The sequence below is a fragment of the Mytilus trossulus genome, unplaced genomic scaffold (assembly GCF_036588685.1).
Source record: "Mytilus trossulus isolate FHL-02 unplaced genomic scaffold, PNRI_Mtr1.1.1.hap1 h1tg000024l__unscaffolded, whole genome shotgun sequence".
Classification (NCBI taxonomy): Eukaryota; Metazoa; Mollusca; class Bivalvia; order Mytilida; family Mytilidae; genus Mytilus; species Mytilus trossulus.
In genome coordinates this window covers 4946854-4967678 of record NW_026963290.1, presented here as the reverse complement: position 1 = coordinate 4967678, position 20825 = coordinate 4946854, and the positions used below count along the sequence as shown (strand labels likewise).

General features: G+C 32.0%; 2 protein-coding genes across 2 annotated transcripts in view; both read right to left on the bottom strand.

Annotated features, from left to right (window-relative positions):
- Window positions 1–3: 3 nt before the first annotated feature.
- On the bottom strand, window positions 4–8053 carry LOC134698981 (uncharacterized). The gene is made up of 4 exons (XM_063560669.1): window positions 7965–8053; window positions 6643–6744; window positions 1335–1368; window positions 4–339 (listed from the first exon to the last, which is right to left on the bottom strand). Exons 1-4 carry the CDS (start codon window positions 8029–8031, stop codon window positions 234–236), a joined length of 309 nt encoding a protein of 102 aa, XP_063416739.1. The 5' UTR covers window positions 8032–8053; the 3' UTR covers window positions 4–233.
- A 3736-nt stretch (window positions 8054–11789) lies between these two features.
- The window catches only part of LOC134699060 (uncharacterized), a 36770-nt gene continuing 27734 nt past the window's right edge, over window positions 11790–20825 (bottom strand). Inside the window, exons 6-7 of the mRNA XM_063560744.1 lie at window positions 14745–15095; window positions 11790–12082 (exon numbers count right to left, since the gene is read on the bottom strand). Coding sequence (XP_063416814.1) covers window positions 11790–12082; window positions 14745–15095 — 644 coding nt within the window. The remainder of the gene's footprint in view (window positions 12083–14744; window positions 15096–20825) is intronic.

Sequence of the window (20825 nt, the reverse complement as noted above, 5' to 3'; positions counted from 1 at the left end):
TAATTGGTAGATCTAGATCTTATATGTTATATATATTTGATACAGTATTTTATTATCGTCAGTCTCATTTTTGCCATACTGACTTATATGGATAAGTTTAATGTATGCTTTTGTGAAATTGTTTTAAATGATGACATAATCAAAAATAGTAGTTTAACTCATTTATACAACAGGCATCAAGTAGCAACTTCCGGTACACAGATCTTCATCTATTTCGAGAGTAAGTAAACACGTCAGTGAATTTCATTATAGTAGTTACTGTTCCCGGTATCTTCAGCTCTATTCATTGTACTGTAAACGTGAACCTGTGTATTATCACTTTTGACGTCAGCATAAACCCTAAAACACAAAACTAACAAATAACAATATGCCAATTGCCAATTGCTTACCCTACAAGCCATCTTATATTTCCAATTAAGCCCTTAAAAAATAATAGCAATAAGTCTTTACAAACAAAATGATTATTATTTTTTCATTCGACAAGACTAAAAAAAATCTATATTCAAAGAAGGCAGATGCTATTGGTATTGCATTGTATGATCATTACAAACGTGCACTCGAAACAAAACGAAATACATATCCATCTTTATCTATCAATCTCAGTGATGTAATTGTCAATCAGGCAATTGCCCAATGGACACCAAAGGCCCAATACATCGGATGTAACTAACTAAAGGACACTATACGTATGCAACAAAAATCATCTTATGGCATTTTCATCAATTTGTTAGCTATCATTAATATGACTTTAACCTGATTACTGCTTATATTTACTTGAGAATAGTTGCATACCTTTATCCGTCACATAACCATTAAGTCAAAATCAATTTTAATGAAACGTTAATAGTTATCAAAGGTACCAGGATTACATTTAGTACGCCAGACACGCGTTTTGTCTACATAAGACTCATAAGTGACGCTCAAATCAAAATATTTATAAAGCCAAACAAGTACAAAGTTGAAGAGCATTGAGGATTCAAAATTCCAAAACTTTGTGCCAAATACTGGAATGGTGTAATTTTTAATCAACGCCATTATCCTATATTAGCTATATCTTTTTTACCCCATGACGGCTATAGATATCCAGTTCGACCTTCATAGTTATGGCAAACTCGACCATATAGAGTTGTGTATAACCTTAGTTAAAATGTATAAATAATTGATTTGAATAATTTTTAAAAGATTGTTTAATTGATTCAACCGAATGTAAACTACGAATAAAAATGTTCTAATGGTTTACCTTTGTAAATTTTGACTTGGATGACGAGTTGTGTTATTGACACGTATCCTTATATTCTTATATCTATTGAATGCTTCTGTAAATTTTAACTTACGTTTCTTTTTTCCCGATCTTGAATTGCACAATCCCTGAATTAAAACAGTATTGATAGCATTTCATCAAATATACAAATACAATCATTATCATTGTAACATTACAGTGTATTGCATATTTTCCATTTATCCTTTTTTTTGTTCTAATGAACATTAACTGAATTGTTCTATCAACTAAGTATGTCAGTTCACTGTTGACAGTTGTTACTTTTCGTTTGATGTGTTAGAGCTTTCGATTTTCTAATTTGTCCGTTTAAATTTTCCACGGAGTTCGGTAATTTTGTTTTTTTTTATTTTTTCCTAAACAATCTTTAATTTAATCTTAATGTTGTCAACAGTGATTTTCAATCCTTATTATCAAATTTTAAAGTATTGTAGTGTTGACATGTGAAGATGTCCTTTGTCTATATGTTTCAATGATTATTAGCAATAAACCTTTAATAAAATGATAGTGCATTCAACTGATGCTGTTCGATTCCAACTTGTCTAGAAACAATTAGAAATAAAAACACCACAACCCGACTTTATATATACCAACCGACCTAACTAAAAAAAACAACTGTCACATTCCTAATATCAAATTTGGGTCAAATCAATTTTCTTGGATTAATTTGCACTTCTCATAAGGGTGAATTGGAACCACACTTTTTTTATTCGTAGGATAATAAAACATTTGTAAAATTTGGCAATAATGTACCTCTGGGGATAAATAACACAATACAAACAATTTTTTGATGTGGCTCGCCCTGTTCGGCAACTGGAGTGAAAACAGTGACAAAATCCTGTAGGATTTTTTTCTCCATAAGATTTTTTAAAAAGCCTACAGGATTTTGAGAAATCCTATAGGATAAAGTCATAATCCCTTAGGATATTTTTTTTATTTCCTACAGGATACTTAAATCCTATAATCCCTTAGGACAATAAAAATATCTTTTAGGATATAGTTTTTCCCTTAGGATTAATAAAAGCATTTCCTATAGGATATTTTTTTTATCCTATAGTATATTAGTCTCATAAAAATATCCGATAGGATTAATAAATATCCTAAGGGATTTCATTACAGAAAAAATAAATATACTATGGGATAAAAAAAGAATCCAAAGGGTCATAAATGAATCCTAAGGGAGATTAACAATCCTATGATAGATCAAAGCAACTCATAAGAGAGAACAAAATCTTATGGGAGAAATAAATATCCTATGGGAGAATTAAATATCCTATGGGAGAAAAATCTATTTGGGAACAAAACCAAAGAACAGAGAATAGTTTTATATTGTTTTTATAGTAAGTAAGAATGTTATTTTATTGGACTAGACCAAATATTCCCATGTTTATTTTTCTACCAATGACACAAATTCCCGATCATTGTGCTTCAAACATGGAGCTTGCATTGAGTAACTGATACTGGTCCTTTGTTATCTTATGTTTATTATTGCCATTTGAGTAGTTTCTTTTGTTACCTATTCCTACATCGGACTGGCTTCTTTTATCAAAAGTCATGAATACATTTCACCTTTATCATTTGGTAATCTCATGTGCTTTTTTCAATTTAAGTTTAAAAGTGTTTAGTATAGCAACCATTTCACTGAACTATTATACATTATTGTTTAGTGACCAAAAGAGATCCGCCTCCATGTGCGGAATTTTCTTTCTGCAGAGGACTCATCATTTTGAAATCATCAGGGTTCCTGTACTCAACCGACGTGTTATTTTACTGAGACTTTGGCTGTGACACCATCTAAACAAAAACTGTGTATAAAATTAGAAGCAATTTTAAAACAACACATGGTGTTGGGGCTAAGAATACCAGCTCTTCGTTAAAAGTAATGACAAGACGGAAACATGCGTCCAACGGGTACATCCAATACACTACAATTACTTAAACAAACTTTGAAAATCGTACATAAGTGTTTTTGAATTTTATTAAGTATAGCTTACTTTCCGTGAAGATAGTTTTATGGCGAAGATGCCTGAATAGATTTGCCAGTTACCATACTTCTTCGATTGTGTCCACAATATGCATGTAGTCTTTGCAACTGAACATTAACATTAACTTACAACAATAAATTCTTCAACAAAATTTGATACTACCTGAAATTTTATGGAACTAAAAACTAAATGTTCTAAAGACAGTAATAGGTCTATGTGCATCTCTGACAACAGACACACCAACACGTTATCATTCGTAACTCAAACTTAAAAAAGAATAACTATTGCTGATAATTTCAGAGATCAAAAGGACAAATTATTTTGCTTTTGTTTTATATCTTTTCCGATAAAATTTTTCGTGTGAATGGCTTTGATGGGCGCCAACTCTTAAGTTGCTTGTTTTTAAAAATGTTTATGTATTAAAAAGTTTTATCAAGAAAATGGAATAGAAATGTCGACAATAACAAACTTGAGATATTCTATGCTAAAAATAGATATGGATATAATCAATGGTATGAGTGCTAATATTACAGTTGATTTGGCAATGGAGGAAAAGTGTTTCTATCCATCGAAAATTTTAAAACTTTACACACTCTGTGTTCTCTTTTTTTTTTTTTATATAAACCGACGTAACACCTCTTTCAATTTCCAAGTTGTGGTCCCTTACGGAATTTTGTTACAATTTGAAGACCATCACAAATTAATAGGTCAAAGAACAGCCTTCAACACGGAGCCTTGGCTGGATATAAAGCCTCAAAATGACACGTGAACAACCGTTCAAACAGGAAAACCAATTAACGGTATAAGATATAAACGAAACTAGAATCACTTATGAACTATACGTTAGCAAACAACTACATCTGAATTACAGACATCTGACATAGGACAGCTGCAAGCAAATACAGTATAGGTCTATATGTTTAAAAGCCTTAAGAACACGAAAACTCGATTGACTTAAGTTGAAGTGTTCTTAAATTATGTTACCAGAACCGTATGTGTTAATTAAGAGCAAAACATATGATATTTTTCGTCCTAAATATTCATGAAATATTTGCCACTAGACATGACGCAACCAACAATCAACCTTAAAGTTGACCCTAAGGAAAAACAAAATATCCTACAGGACAAAATTTATCCTAAGGGAGAGAAAAAATCCGGTAGGAGAAAGAATATCCTTTTGGAGAAAAAACATCCCACAGGACAAAAAAAAAAACGTTAGGAGAAAAAATTATCCTAAGGGAAATTTGTTTCTGACAAAAAATCGTTCATGATAATTCCTATAGGATAAAATAAATCCTATCGGATTAAACACTTTTTTTGAAAATCCTACAGGATTTTTAATCCCATAGGTTATTTATTTTATCCCATAGGAGATATATTAGGAGATAAATAAAGCTGATAGGATTTATATATCCCAAAGGATATTTAAAATATCCTACGGGATTATGACTTTATCCTATAGGATGTCATTAAATCCTGTAGGAGTTTTTTTTATCCTTGGGAGAAAAAAATATCCTGCAGGATTTTGTCACTGTTTTCACTCCAGTTGCAGAACCGGGCGAGCCACACCAAACATTTTTTTGTATTGGGTTATTTATCCCCAGAGGTACATTATTGCCAAATTTGATGATTATACGACATAAAAAGTTGAGAACATGTTCGTTTCAAAATCTCATAATAAAGTATAGATAATATATATACCGAGATTGGTCTATTAAAATATATTGCTTATACGGCTATATGGTTGGTCGGTCTGTTAATCGGGTCAGTTAAGTATGTACGCATTTTTTAATGTTAAACTCTGTTAAATATATACAGGTTTTTGACATAATATAAGAACCAAATTAAAAAAAGAAAAGTATCTATCAAAATGATATCTACCTGTCATAAGAATTTCTCATGAAACAGTAAGATGCAAAAGTAGACACAACAAGAGCACACATTATATAATTAAACTATTTAGAAAATCATAGTGCTTTCAACTGATGCTGTTAGATTCCAACTTGTCTAGAACAATTATAAACAAAAACATTCTCGATTTATATATACCAACCGACAAAACTTAAACAACTGTCACATTCCTAATATAAAATTTAGGTCAAATCAATTTTCTTTGATACCGTTTCAAATCCTCATATTAAAATATAGATAATAAATACACGGCCGTCACTCGGCTAACCGAGATTGGTCGGTTAATATATATATTGCGTATACGAACATATATGGGCGGTTGGTCTGTTGATCGGGTCGGTTATACGTCTGTTAAGAGTAAAACGCACAACTTAATGTTAAACGCTGTCAACTATACAGATGTTTGCCATAATATAAGAACCAAATAAAAAAAAAGAAAAGTTACTGTTTCTGGCAAACTGATATTTATCTGTCATAAGAATTTCTCATTATAACACTAAGATGCAAAAGTAAACATAACAAGAACACAAAATATAATATGAGAAAAGTAGATTTTGTTAGCGTGACAAATACTCTCGAGCCCATTACACACATCTTCTCAAAATATACATTGATTTCATCTTATATGGCTTTTAAAATATGCAAAAGCTACAATCTATCGCAAATCCATAGTATTTCCCCTTATACTAATATATTTGATAACTTGTTACCTTTTAGATTACGGACTATTGCATGTAGTACAAGCAAAGATTTCTTCCAAAAAGTGTGATGATAGATATAAGTACTTATAATTTAAATAATTCTGTAACTACATCCCGCATTAATTTGTAAGATCATTTACGATGGAAAAATCAGTTGATCTGTTACAATTCAATCTTCATGCCTCATATCATGAATGGGTAACAACTCTAGATAAACACTGACGAGGAATTGTAACACCCTGCCTGAAAGCTTTATTAGTGTAGAGCCTAGGTGTTTAAGTAGTCTAGCGCGTCGAGCAAATTGCAAGACGATATGCCTAAACACGGATGTAATTCCTCGGAGATGGATGTGTTTTCAGCCCTGTATCACTTTCACTGCTGCTGATCCGATGGATCAAATCTTTCGCAAAGTTGTTAAAAGTGCAGATGTTCTTATAATACAATTATTATTATAAAATTTAGTTAGATACAGGTTATTTTGCATCACATCGTACATTGTCGTAACTTTACATCTAATTAGAATAATAAAGGTCGGTAGAGACCTTATCAAACAGATGAATTCAGTTTTGGTTCAGTAAACATTACATTTCAGTGTAGCACATAATACATTTAAGATTACTTCCAGTTGTGGCGAGGATCGTTTTGCTCAATAATTTGTATTTTATGTATTGTTTTAGAAGTTGTTGTCTATTCGTCTTTTTAAACTGGAAATAGCTCAGATAGTTTGATTAGTATTTTCTTTCTCTTCTTGATTAAATATCATATATACCTTTTTTATGTAATATATATAAACCAGTTATTTCTGCAAGTTGTAAACAAGTAAGTACCACCACCACAGCAATCAATATTGCATTTACCACTGTTAAACTTTCTAAAATAAATCAAAGTATAAAGATTTAGATAAATAAGTGAACTACATTAATTGAACTGATTAAAACGAAAGAAAGCGAAGGCAACATTTGATTTAACTTTCTTCCCATCCTGTTTGTCTTGTTCGTTAATTTTTTTTTATTTCCTTTTCTCTTCTGACATTTCTACTCAATTCAAATTCAAATCTTTGATCCAAAGTATTAGTAGCAAATGATTATGATCAGTCATCTTAAACTTTCAACGAACAACTTATCAACATATTTCTTGTAAAACATTATAAGATTTATTGTAAAGTGGGTTTTCACAGCGACAGTTATTTGCATCAAACTATCGGTTTCCAGAAAAAAAACCCGATCGTTTTCTATCCTACGTTTATGAATTGAATGCGTATTGTTGTAATTTTATTAGAGTGTTAAAAGTTTAACCGCATTACATTTTGTATGAATAGCTATATACTAAAACTGTGCAAAAAATCAATGCTATTTCCACCCTTAATTTTTTTATAATTTTAACAACACTGATACGGCACAGCTATTAAATTACGAGTAATGTCGCAATTTGTCTTTGTTTATATTTGTTCTCCTTTACGTTGCTGTGACATTGTCTTGAGAAGCACGTGTTATACCAAATCTTGTAATTTATTAAAAAAATAAATAAGATCTACTTTTGGTGTGCCGCCCGATTGTTTTCAGCCAATCAAAAGTATTAATTCTTATGGAACATACATTTGTACATGTACTGTTATTGTATTAGTGTGTATGATCAGATTTAAAGGAATTACATCTGTCTTGTGTTGGCATACTTAAGTGTATTTTGTTCTATTTGATATTTTTGAAGACTGCATAGAGTTACAGTTCATCTGTGATCATAAGTCTAATATTTTGATAGATAGCGTGGTTATGCTTATACCAGGGACACTTGCTCTCTTAATATAAATTGTTTTGAATCTGTTGACAGATGTTGCATTGATTGCAAATTATGCTTATTAAACATGTTAAAAGGGGACGCACTTGGTCTCACTTTGCTTGCATTGGATACTAATCTGATTTTAAAAAAAAATTCCATTACATGTTTGTCTATTAATTCCATTTCTAATAACATTTAAATATACATCTTCTTACAATGTGTCGTATGCATTATAAATTTAATATTACAACATTAGTCAGCATCACATTTGGTTAGATGGAATACTTCTCTTTTACTGAAATATCTGAGTTTTACCTTTTTCTTTCTCAATGCTGGATGTTTTATGGTTAGTAGAAGTAGTTTCTATCTTTGTCGTTGGCATTGTCGTTGAGGTTGTAGTGGTAAAGTCTGATAAGGAAATTGCATTCATTAATATAATTATCCAGATTTCATCGCATCATCAATATCGTTTTATTTATGGAATGACTGTTATGACTGAAATAACATAAAAAATTTCATGCACACTAAATAACGCCAGTAGCGGGTTATTTAACAGTGTGCACCATTTTTTTTTATGTTATTTCGAATAGACAGAAAAAAATATTACATTCATTTCTAATAATTTAATTCTAAATTTCATTTTAAACCGTTGAAAACCATGAAAAACGTTGAGGACGTCACGATCACATGGCTAAATTATGTCTATGGGCTGTTAAAAAAAATAACACCAGCCAATCAGAAGACGCATTACATTCAAAATTTTATTATATAGAAATGAACATAAACAAGAGCCTGTGGCGCTCACCTTGGTCTATGTAAATATTAAACAATGGATGCAAATGGGTTCATGACATAATTGTGTGTTGGTGATGGTGATGTGTTTGGACATCTTACTTTACTGAACATTCTTGCTGCTTACAATTATTTCTATCTATAATGAACTTAGCCAAGTAGTTTCAGTGGAAAATGTTAGTAAAAAATTACAAATTTTATGAAAACTGTTAAAAATTGACTATAAAGGACAATGTCTCCTTAGGGGGTCCATGATCATTTTGATCATGTTGACTTATATTTAGGTCTTACTTTGCTGTACATTATTGCTGTTTACAGTTTATCTCTATCTATAATAATATTCAAGATAATAACCAAAAACAGCAATATATCCTCAAAATTACCAATTCAGGGGCAGCAACCCAACAAAAGGTTGTCCAGATAGATCTTGACCTGATAAACAGTTTAACCCTTTCAGATTTGCTCTAAATGCTTTGGTTTTTGAGTTATAAGCCAAAAACTGCAATTTACCCCTATGTTCTATTTTTAGCCATGGCGTCCATCTTGGTTGGTTGGCCGGGTCACGACACACATTTTTTAAACTAAGTACCCCAATGATAATTGTGGTGAAGTTTGGTTTAATTTGGCCCAGTAGTTTCAGAGGAGAAGATTTTTGTAAAAGTTAGTAAGATTTACGAAAAATGGTTAAAAATTGACTATAAAGGGCAATAACTCCTAAAGGGGTCAACTGACCATTTTGATATTATTGACTTATTTGTAAACCTTACCTTGCTGAACATTATTGCTGTTTACAGTTTATCTCTTTCTAACGCGCGTCTGGCGTACTAAATTATAATCCTGGTACCTGCGATATCTATAATAATATTCAAGATAATAACCAAAAACAGCTAAATTTCCCAAAAATTACCTATTCAGGGGCAGCAACCCAACAACGGGTTGTCCGATTCATCTGAAAATTTCAGGGCAGATAGATCTTGACCTGATAAACAACTTAATTCTGTCAGATTTGCTAATTATGCTTTGCTTTTTGAGTTATAAGCCAAAAACTGCATTTTACCCCATATGTTCTTTTTTTAGCCATGGCGGCCATCTTGGTTGGTTGGACGAGTCACGCCGCACAATTTTTAAACAAGATACAAAAATGATGATTGTGGTCAAGTTTAGTTTAATTTGGCCAAGTAGTTTCAGAGGAGAAAATTTTTGTAAAAGTTAACGACGACGGACGACGACGACGACGGACGATGACGACGGACGCCAGACGCCAAGTGATGAGAAAAGCTACAAAGAAGTGCCCTTATGTGTCAAGTAATAATGTGACATGGATCATAGTTTAGGTTGTAGACATTTTGTGTGTTCAAATTTATGGAGCTTTCTGGATTTTTCTTTTTTTCAGGAAGCATCAATCATAAATTTTAAACTTATAAATAGTTATGTTTTCATTATCCTCTCAATTTCAGTTTTTTGATAGAATAACAAAAGAATGAATACCCATCCATGACACATAATCAGTACATGCACTGAAAAATATATATAAAACAACACAAAAGCAAAGGAACAAAGTTTAACACCCAAATGTAAAATAAAGTCTTCAACATGAAGAAAGAAGTCTCACCTTACTAAAGCTACCAGTTTACGACATCCTTAACCGGTTATTAATTTATGAGCCAACAGAATCTGAATTGAATGCATAAGATATCCATGTCTCCAAATGAGAAAGTTCTTATCCTTTCGTAATCAAACAAAAAATAAATCTATACTCTGTTCGAAAGGAAATGTTGGATGTAATTCAGAATATATTCCACTTATCAAACGAAAAGAGAAAAATTTTGGTGAAGTTATTCAAACTGCCGTAATATTTTACAGTATTCGATCATTTAAGGTATCAATGCAAATGAGGAACATTGAAGTTCTACTTTAGACTTTTTATTAAATAGAGTGAATGGCTCATTTCTGCTGCCAGTTTTTAATTGTTGTATCATCCGAATACTGCGGAAGCTTTATTCGAGTTGTAGGATCTTGCTTCAACTTGTGGGGGGTTTTGCTCCCCCCTCGATCTCTTAAATTTCCGTAGGAAAACCTTTTTTTTTACTCCTGTCACCACACAACACCTTCTTGTCAATATATCAAATGCCGACGGTTTGTATCAACTTGCCAGAGCGAGTATACAATTTTCTTTCGTTCGAAAGATTTCATTTCATACAGTATTTCAAAATTCAGTATAACGACAATCATTTAAGAGATTATGAATAAGAACAGGTATCCACTAACTTAGAAAAATAGTGGAATTGTTATGGAAATTTTACAAACAAATTGTGAACAGCAATAAAAACTTCCCTATAACTATACACTGTATATAATTAATTGAGAAACAAAAATAGTGGTAGTAATAAAATTAACGGTACCAATTTTCTTGCACCAGATGAGCATTTCGACAATACATGTCTCTTCAGTGATGCTCGTGGCCAAAATATTTGAAATCCAAAGCTTATATAAGAGATGAAGAGCTATAATCCAAAAGTTCCAAAAAGTATAGCCAAATCCGTGAAAGGAATCAGAGCTTTGCATGAGGAAGATACATTCCTTAATTTATAATAGTTTCTAATATTTTGTAACAGCAAATTTTAATAACACAAACAATCCGTATTTTCATGCCAGTACCGAAGTTCTGGCTACTGGGCTGGTGATACCCTCGGGGACTAATAGTCCACCAGCAGAGACATCGACCCAGTGGTAGTAACAAAATTAACGATACGAATTGTCTTGCATCAGATGTGCATTTCGACAATACATGGCTCTTCAGTGATGCTCGTGGTCAAAATATTTGAAATCCAAAGCTTATATAAGAGATGAAGAGCTATAATCCAAAAGGTCCAAAAAGTATAGCCAAATCCGTGAAAGGAATCAGAGCTTTGTATGTATAAGTATACATGTCTCATGTTTTTATTGGATACTTCTACTTCACTATGCATTGTATTTGTTTCTTACTTTATATCTGATTTTTTTCTCTTTAGTTGCATTTTTCTCGTCTATTGATTTCTGTTAATTATAGAGTTGCAATTCTGTTCTTTGAAACTGTTAGTGTTATGTGGAACACTTATTTGGTTTCAGTAAACACAACATTATTGATTTCTCTCTCCTTCTCTCCTTCTCCATTCTATGTGCGTGTGTTGGTGGGTGTATGTTTGGGCTAGGGAGGGTTAGTGGGTTGAAAAAACTAACCTATTTGTATGCGTATAGAGTTCTGCATGTTGAATACCCGTCCATTAAAACTGTTTTGTACTTAACATATGTAGTCATCTGTTTGTATTAACCACAACATCATTGAAATATGCGTGTGTGTGTTTTTGTTTACTCACCTATCTGTATGCGTAAATAGTTATTCATGTTATATGTTTGTCCATTAAAACTGTTTTTAACCACACATATGTAGTTATCTGTTTCATTAACCACAACATCATTGATGACATATGTAGGACCAGTTCCTAGCGTCACACTGGTGTTGGATTCTTTGTGCCAAGTATAATCTATGTTTATTGAAGCAGGATTGCCATCTGATGTACATGTCAGAGTTATGGGTCCTGCTCCTTCGGCAAATGTTGGATTGATGGGAGACTGTGTTACTTGTACATTCCTAACACTATCTATAGAAAAATAAAGAGAAAAACATAAAAATGCAAATTCACCAACGACCATTCATTATTTCCTGCACAATGATTTTTTTTGAAACAATCCCTTCTTAAATCATTTTTATAAACCTTTACAGAATTTTTGTTTTTATATTAACATTAATTAAATAGCACATAGAGATATAATAAATACAAACTTGAATTATTTTTTTTTTTCTCACAAATGCTTTTCTCAGCTGAACATATATCTATTCTTTTATACTGTGAGTGATATTTAAAGCTTAAGCTTACAAAAGACAATTCCCCATGAGTTTCCACTTATATCATTACAAGCACTGTTTATATTGTAGTGTTTGCATAAACCCCATCATGCAAGTAGTTTTCATTTGGAACTTTTCATCTCCCTTGCACTATTTAGAAACAATGTGTGTACTAATATGGATCCATACAATTAGATAATTGTCAATTCTTTCAAGTCTTCATGATAACACTTTACACCACTGTGTCGATGCTTCTGGTTGTGGACATTTCGTCTCCGGGGGTATCACCAGCATAGTACCCAGCACTTCGGTGTTAACATGAATATTAATTAAATGGTCATTCTTATAAATTTTCTGTTACAAAACTTTAAATTTTTAGAAAAGAATAAGGATTTTCCTATCCCAGGAAAAAATTACCTTAGACGTGTTTGGCACAACTTTTTGGAACTTTGGGTGCACAATGCTCTTCAACTTTATTCCTGTTAGGCTTTATAACTATTTTGATCTGAGGGTCACTGATGAGTCTTTTGTAGACGAAACGCGCGTCTGGCGTACTTAATTATAATCCTGGTACCTTTACCGCATTAATTTTCTATCATAAGTCAATATTCCTTTTGATTGATAGTGTATATATAACCAGGAAGATTTGGACTATTTGCGATTAGAAATAAATTAAGATCAGACAATATATTTTAAGTGCTATAGTGACAATTTATTAATCCGTTTATCGAACCTTTTACATTTCTTTGTGTCTAATTAATTCTATTGTAAAATATATGTTTGTCGTGACTGATATCACTCTGACCATGACAAGTTAATCCGTTGGACACTAATCCTTTCTATAGATACTGTTTTTTATATATGCTTTTGTATGTTATTTTGTTGTAAGTTTAGGTCTTAGGTCTGGTACTGTCCGGACCTTGCTAATAAAGTTTAAAGTATTGGTATTCCGTCTTTGAATTACTTTAACACGGAAAACGCCCGGTTATATATTGGTTGAGGTACCCGCGGCACGATCCGAGCTAGTTCCCCCAAACTAGTAAATGAATACCTTCAGAAGAAACAGAATGGAAGGAAACTAGAATTACCAGCCTTGCAGAAAAGGACATCTGTTTCCGATAACAAAAGAAGATACCTGTTTGGACTTTCTGTGCAAATATTGCGGTAAGACATTGAACGTTTTCACCTACCATCGATGTTATGCAGCTAACGCTCATTGTTACAAGTGCAGAAATCATGGACATTTTGCCCGTATGTGTAGTTTTCACGCCAAGTCACGTTAAAACCCAAATCCAAAGAAGAAGTCAAAATCTAAACTTCAAAGAGACAGCGACCGCATGAGAACATTTATTGAGAAGAAACAAATGTCTCAATTTCCGTTTCAAGGACTCGAGGACAAGGAACTCTCCATTTTCACGTGCTCCATACAAGACGAATCCGCCAAACAGAACCTAAAGAAGTTAAAAGTTTCTCACAGTAACTCGTTGAAAGAAATAGCTGTACTCAAAGGTGAAAATTCAAAATTGGATATCGTAAGAAAAAAAAAATGTTATCAGTTTAAAGAACAGTTTGGACAAAGTAAATTTGGAACGTTTTGAACATTGCCGGATAATTCAAAAGATTGAACATGAGTTAGCCGAACATAAAAGTAGAACTGAACATTTGGAAAGAGTAATAGTTCATCTGAAAGAGGAAAACCTAAATTTAACGAACTCCAGACAACGCTTAACAATGGAGTTTAAAAATACTAACATGCAGTACAATCGCATCTTACATGATATGAAAGACGAAATTCAGAGACTTAACATGCTAAAGAAAGAGACAATAGACACGTGATTCAACATCTAGATATAAACATTCAAACCGAGGTGTGCGTTCGACCCTTGCAATTTGCCCGCGTGGCAATTCTCAGCAACGTCATTGCAGGGAGGAGGATACCCACGACGATAACAAAAGTTCATTCGGTAAACTCGGAGACCGAGTTTAGGTGGAGTAGTGGCAAATATAACCAGGAAGATTTGGACTATTTGCGATTAAAAATAAATTAAGATCAGAAAATATATTTTAAGTGCTATAGTGACAATTTATTAATCCGTTTATCGAACCTTTTACATTTCTTTGTGTCTTATTAATTCTATTATAAAATATATGTTTGTCGTGACTGATATCACTCTGACCATGACAAGTTAATCCGTTGGACACAAATCCTTTCTATAGATACTGTTTTTTACATATGTTTTTGTATGTCATTTTGTTGTGAGTTTAGGTGTTAGGTCTGGTACTGTCCGGACCTTGCTAATAAAGTTTAAAGTATTGGTATTCCGTCTTTGAATTACTTAATCACGGAAAACGCCCGGTTATATATACATGCCATGGAATGTTAAGTATCTATCAAAACTTATTAAGCCCCTACTTACAGTAAACATTAATGGGGAAGGTCTGTTTGTATAAACTTCCTTGTGGTACGTCTTGATAAACAACCTGACATCTGACTACCGCATTATTATCTATTTGTGTCATCTTTAGTGTTAGTGAACTGGTACCATTGTATGTACAGGTTCCTGGCATCACTGCTGCTGTAGTGATTTTTGATTCATATGGTGTTTCCTGTACAGTAACATCATTGGAGTTACGTCTGTATCTCACCCATCTGAACATGCCTTGAGGTTTACCGACATCACCCGTACATGTGAAGACAACATTGTTGCCTTCTTCTATCCCAGCTGATGGTACATAGGATGGTAAAATGTCTGGTTGTTCTGGATTACCTATTATAAATATTCAATAATTTAAGGAAGCACTACATTATGTTTGTGTATTCTAATTACTAAATTTTTACATTAAATATTATTTATAAATAAATGAACTTTTTCTAAGTTGCTAAAATGTAACCCTTAGAAAACAACCGTATCACACGTATCAACAGAAACCACATAAATTCAAATTATTTCTGTCTATCTGTCTGTCGTGTTTAAAAAAACAAATGAGAAATGAAAAAAAATGTATAAAGTAAAGACTTGATATAAAATCATGGAAATTATAGGCTACAGGTACGTATATATCCGGCACTAGTATGGCGTTTAGGGAAAAAATATTTATTCTCGTGAGCATCCTCCAGGCATGCTTGGATGATGCTCCGGGCAATTTAGAGAAGCTTATATCGTTAATACACCATTACACTGCCATTAATGTCAATCAAATATAAAAGTTATAGTTAAGAGCTTGTATGAGCTTTTTTTGAGCCTTTTGTACGCTTGTAATAATAAAGGTTTACTATGTTGCCCTAGTAAATTGGTTAATTGATACAAACATAGATACATCAAAACTTGAATTTAAACAGTTTAGAGACATTTCATCAACATGAGAACAAAAAGCTCTAATATAACTAAAACATATTAATTTAAAGCCAATCCAAGTAACACAAAAGTGGTTGTAAATAAAATCAATTACATCAAAACAGAAACAAGTCACCTTGACAGTTTTATGAAATAAATATTAAAGTTGTTATCAAATTATAAAAGATATTGTTTAAAACTATATAAGAAAAAAGAAATAGATTCATAAACTTATTTTTTTTTAAAGAATGATAACGAATCAAAACATGGACACATATTCCTTCTTCCAAAAATTCATAAAATCAATCTAGTAATAATAAATGAGGGCAATTCGAACTGGTCAAATAATTAGCAACATAAACATTTCTTACCGAACAATCCATAAGTGTAACTCTACTATGAGATGCATTGAAAGATTAACGGATCTAATTCTAAAACTGTTATTGAAGAGTCATCCCTTTTACATTCAAGATTAGGAAGAGATCATTTATAAAATAGAGGTGCACAAGGTAAAGAAAGAATGCATTCTTATTACTCATTACGTAACATCAATGTATACAAGTATGAAGATTGATAACTACGAAAAAACAGTTATCAATGCACTTTCATCAGTTGACAAACAAGAATCAGCTTTTAAAATGTCAAACAAACAGAATAATCGGCATTTGTAAAATTAAGAAACAATGAACTTGAATTAAAATGACAGTAATACAAACAAATTATAGGAACGCCTATCAGTGGTATATTTTCCCGGACATGCAGATTTACACCTGTCTGTCCTATTAGAAATATCTTAGATAAGTTCCAATGGATAGAAAACATCAAATTGCACTGTCAATACAAAGACGGGACCCTCTGCTTAAAATGACATTTGAAATTTCTAGATTTAGTATGACCTATAAAGAATTTACCGAAGTGTACAAACGTGAAAGATTCCATAATAATAATATACTTGATTTTAAATCAAATATACAAAAACATGAAGCGTATCAATATTTACTAATCACTTCTTAGTTATATTAATCTTAATATTTGAATACATTTTATCGATGATTTAAAATTTCATTTATGAATTATTGAGTATTTAAAAAAAAAAAAGGGAGAGCCTTTTTTTACATGTCGCGCCGTATTTCAAAAACGATTTAAAAATATTGCTTAAAACTTTACACGCTTCTTTGTTATAATAATCTGAAGATCTGTATACTTTTTGATCTTGATTCAAAATTTGTTTTTTGAGTTATTCAGTACATTATATTTTGTAAAAAGGGGAGGTTTTATTTACATGTCACGCTGCATCTCAAAAACAATTTATGATTATTGCTTAAACCTTTACACACTTCTTTGTCATATTAATCTGAAGATCTGTATACTTTTAAGTCTTGATTCAAAATTTTATTTAAGTGTCATTTAGTTTTTTGTAAAAAAAAACCAGGGGGGGGGGGGGAGGTTTCACACGTCTTGTCGTATCTCAAAAACAATATATGATTATTGCTAAAAACTTTCTTAGTAACTGTTTAGGACTATTGCATAAAACTTCAACAAAAGACGTCAGGCGTACCATGCGCTCATGACGCAGCTGTTTATTTTATATTTAATTTAACATCAAGTATGCTATTATTATTGAATCTTTCACCTTTGTACACTTCGGTAATTTATGAATGGGTAATACTAAATCTAGACACGTCAAATCTGATTTTAAGCAGAGGGTCAATGTTGTTCGCTATGTTAAGGAAATCTTCAACCTGCTTTAATGTATCTGTGAAGAACATACAATTGTCGTCTTTGTATTGACAGTGGAATTTGATGATTTCTATCCATTGGAACTTAATATCTAAGACAATTTTAATAGACCAGACAGATGTAAATATAACATCAATAGGCGCTCCTATAATTTGTTTGTATAAATGTCCATTTAATTCAAGTTCATTGTTTCTTAACTTTAAAAATGCCGTTTTTTTATGTTTGTTTGAAATTTATAAAGTACATGTTTGTCAACTGATGAAAATGCATGGATAACTGTTACATAATAGGCAATACGAATGCATTCTTTCTTTACCTTGTGCAACTCTATTTTATAAATGAAGTCTTCCTTATCTTGAATGTAAAAGTGATGCCTCTTCAATAATGATTTTACAATTAGATCCAGTAATCTTTCAATGCATATCGTGGTAGAGTTACACCTATGGATGATTGGTCGGTAAGAAATGTTTATGTTGCTAACTATTTGACCAGTTAGAAATGCCTCATCAATTATTTCTAGATTGATTTTATGAATTTTGAGAAGAATTTACATGTGTCCATGTTTTGATTTGCTATTACACTTCAAAAAATTACAAGTTTGTGAATCTATTTCTTTTTTGCTATATACATGTAATTTTCAACAACATATTTATAGACTTGACAACAACATTAATAGTTATTTTCATGTAATGTTAACTGTTAAGGTGACTTGTTTCTGTTTTGATGTACTCGATTTAATATAACCACTTTTGTGTTATTTTGATTGGCTTTAGATAAAAATGTTTTAGTTATATAAGAGCTTTTCCTTCTCTTGTTGATGAAATGTCCCTAAACTGTTTAACCTCAAGTTTTGATATATCTATTTTTGCGTCTATTAACCAATTTTCTAGGGCAACATAGTAAAACTTTATTATGTAGGCTAACAAAAGGCTCACAAACAGCTCATACAAGCTCTTAACTATAACTTTTATATTTGATTGACATTAATGGGAATGTAATGGTGTATTAACGATAGTAGCTTCTCTGAAATGCTCGGAGCATCCTCCAAGCATGCCTGGAGGAAGCTCACTAGAATAAATATATGTTCTCTTAATACATCCCATTGAAGCAAATAGTGTAAACAAATGTCCATCATTCTCACTACAATGCTCGTACATAATTTCAGACAGTTTGAATTTGGACAGTGTATCATATACCATTTTAGAGTTATACCCCTTTATAACTTTGGAAAAAGTAAATTTACTCTTTCCCAGACTATCACTCAGGTTTTTCTCATCAATATTTTAATAAACTCTTTTACAATGCAGATAACAAACACTCGCAGACAGAGTTGAAACATTGGCAGAGTTGTTCTTCATTCTTAAATTATAATAATCCTTTATATACTGACAAATTACCATTTTGTTTTCGTTTCCGCACTCTCATTTCAGTGTGCCTCATCTGTGAAACTCAAACACACAGATAAAAATACATTTCATACGAAAAAGTTAAAATTTTGCAGTTTTATATTTAACTTTCTAGTGTTATGCCCCTTTTTATCTTGGAAAATCGCAAAGTTTGAGCGGATAAGTACCTTTCCTCAGACATATTTTTCTTTTATCAAAGCCGATTTAAATGCACATATGACAGCTGTTATCCAGTAAATTAACTAAAATATTTAAGTGTGATAGTCGGGCAAAACGCTGTCATGATATGATTGTGATATATTGTCCATTGTTGCAAATACCTACATTGTGACAAAAGCACACATTAGGGCAAGGGAGGGAACACATCCTAACATAATTTTTTAACCTTATACGAATAAAAAAGATCTTGTAGGATGTCTGATGCAATTTGTCCCTGAGAAGTGGCTCTAGCTTGTTATTTTGCACAAAATTCCAACCAAAGGCAAATTGTGAGCCATTATTTTTTACTGCTATTTTTGCCGACGCCAAAAATTTGCTCTGCCGCCTAGCACGTAGTACGTGTTATTAAAATATAGATTCACTTGCCGAAGCTTCATACGACTTTTATCTTTTTTTTAATATATTTTGTATTCAACTGATGTCACAGCAACTTTAAATTGTTTTGCGATTTCATATAAAGCAGTCACAAACCCCATAGTAGGAACTACAGCACTTTCGATATCATCCTGTTTTAAGGCTATAAGATTAATGGAGAGGCTTGGTTTCTTCCTGAGGAAGTGGAATGCCGACTTTTTATAGAGGCAAAAAGAAAATGAAGTGGAATCACACCCACTCAAGGAATGAGTATGATTAGTCTGTAATCGACTGTTATCCTTCAAGCTACCAATTCTGATACTACATTGACATTATTTCTGGCCTTAACAGCGTCTCCAATAGAACTATCGCTAGCAAATACAATGCTAGATTAACCTTGCCTTAGATGAACAGAAAACATAATTGTAGTGCCTCTCAAATTAAGTCTTGAGTAAATAGGAATAACTTATTTCATAGAGTAAAAAAGACTGGTACACTGTCAAAATTAATGACATTACAAGAGATTTATTGTCACTTATAAGGTCTCTGTCAATAGTTTCGACCTCTCTTTTAAACGCTAAATCATACGCATATTTATCAGTGTTTTTGGTCTACATGCAAAGTATGTGGTCAAACACGCCGGATTATAAACAGCATTATTGAAAATATTTTTTTGCTCTAAAAGATAAATCGTTTCAGCGTCGCATGGTCTAACAGCAGCATTGTTTAGATTGTCTAACATATACAAACATCTATTCAAGTAGAAAACTCTCTAAAATAAGCTTTTCTCACATTCATACTCATTTATTAGAATTATAGCCTGAAATATAACACTGTTTATACTCTGTACATTTTGTACCCCTCCCCTGGGTCATGTTTTAAAGAATTTGAAAACAAGACTTAAATTATTGCCAGCTTACCCTATTTGCATATTTTCTGATTTAAAATACATAGAACCTATTTAAAACTGTTTTGAAAGCATATCAAAATAGTATAAATGTAATGTCTAGCAGTCAATCTTTACAACATTAAAGATTATATAAAATATCCAATCCTGCCTCTGTCTCTAGTCCACATCTTACTGTATGCCTATTTGTAAATTAAAGTTGCTATTTTCTGCCTCAAATGGTCAATTTAGAATTTTTGTCACAACTGTATCATCTGTAACCTGAATCTGACACATTTTAGCTAATATATTATAACGCTGCCTCCCTGGTGTTAGAGTCGGACACCAGAGATAACAGGTTACAAATAAAAGGGATTTATTTAACTGGTATGATTTATAATACTATACAATGTACGGCCCGACGTCTAATTGGAATACCGTCGAACCAACACACTTTACAGCTTCCTAAACCTAGACTTCAGAAGTCTATCAAATGTTATATAATTATTATTTATAAATAAAGACAAATCATATAAAAGATTTGATCTGTTATTTGAC

Excerpts from the sequence above, each read along its gene's own strand:
- LOC134698981 (XM_063560669.1), bottom strand. The coding sequence starts at position 8,031 with ATGCCAACGACAAAGATAGAAACTACTTCTACTAACCATAAAACATCC. Across the intron at positions 6,745-7,964 it reads CAGCATTGAGAAAGAAAAAG|AAAGTTTAACAGTGGTAAAT; the intron begins GTAAAACTCAGA and ends GATTTATTTTAG. Across the intron at positions 1,369-6,642 it reads ATATATATTACATAAAAAAG|GGATTGTGCAATTCAAGATC; the intron begins GTATATATGATA and ends GTTTTAATTCAG.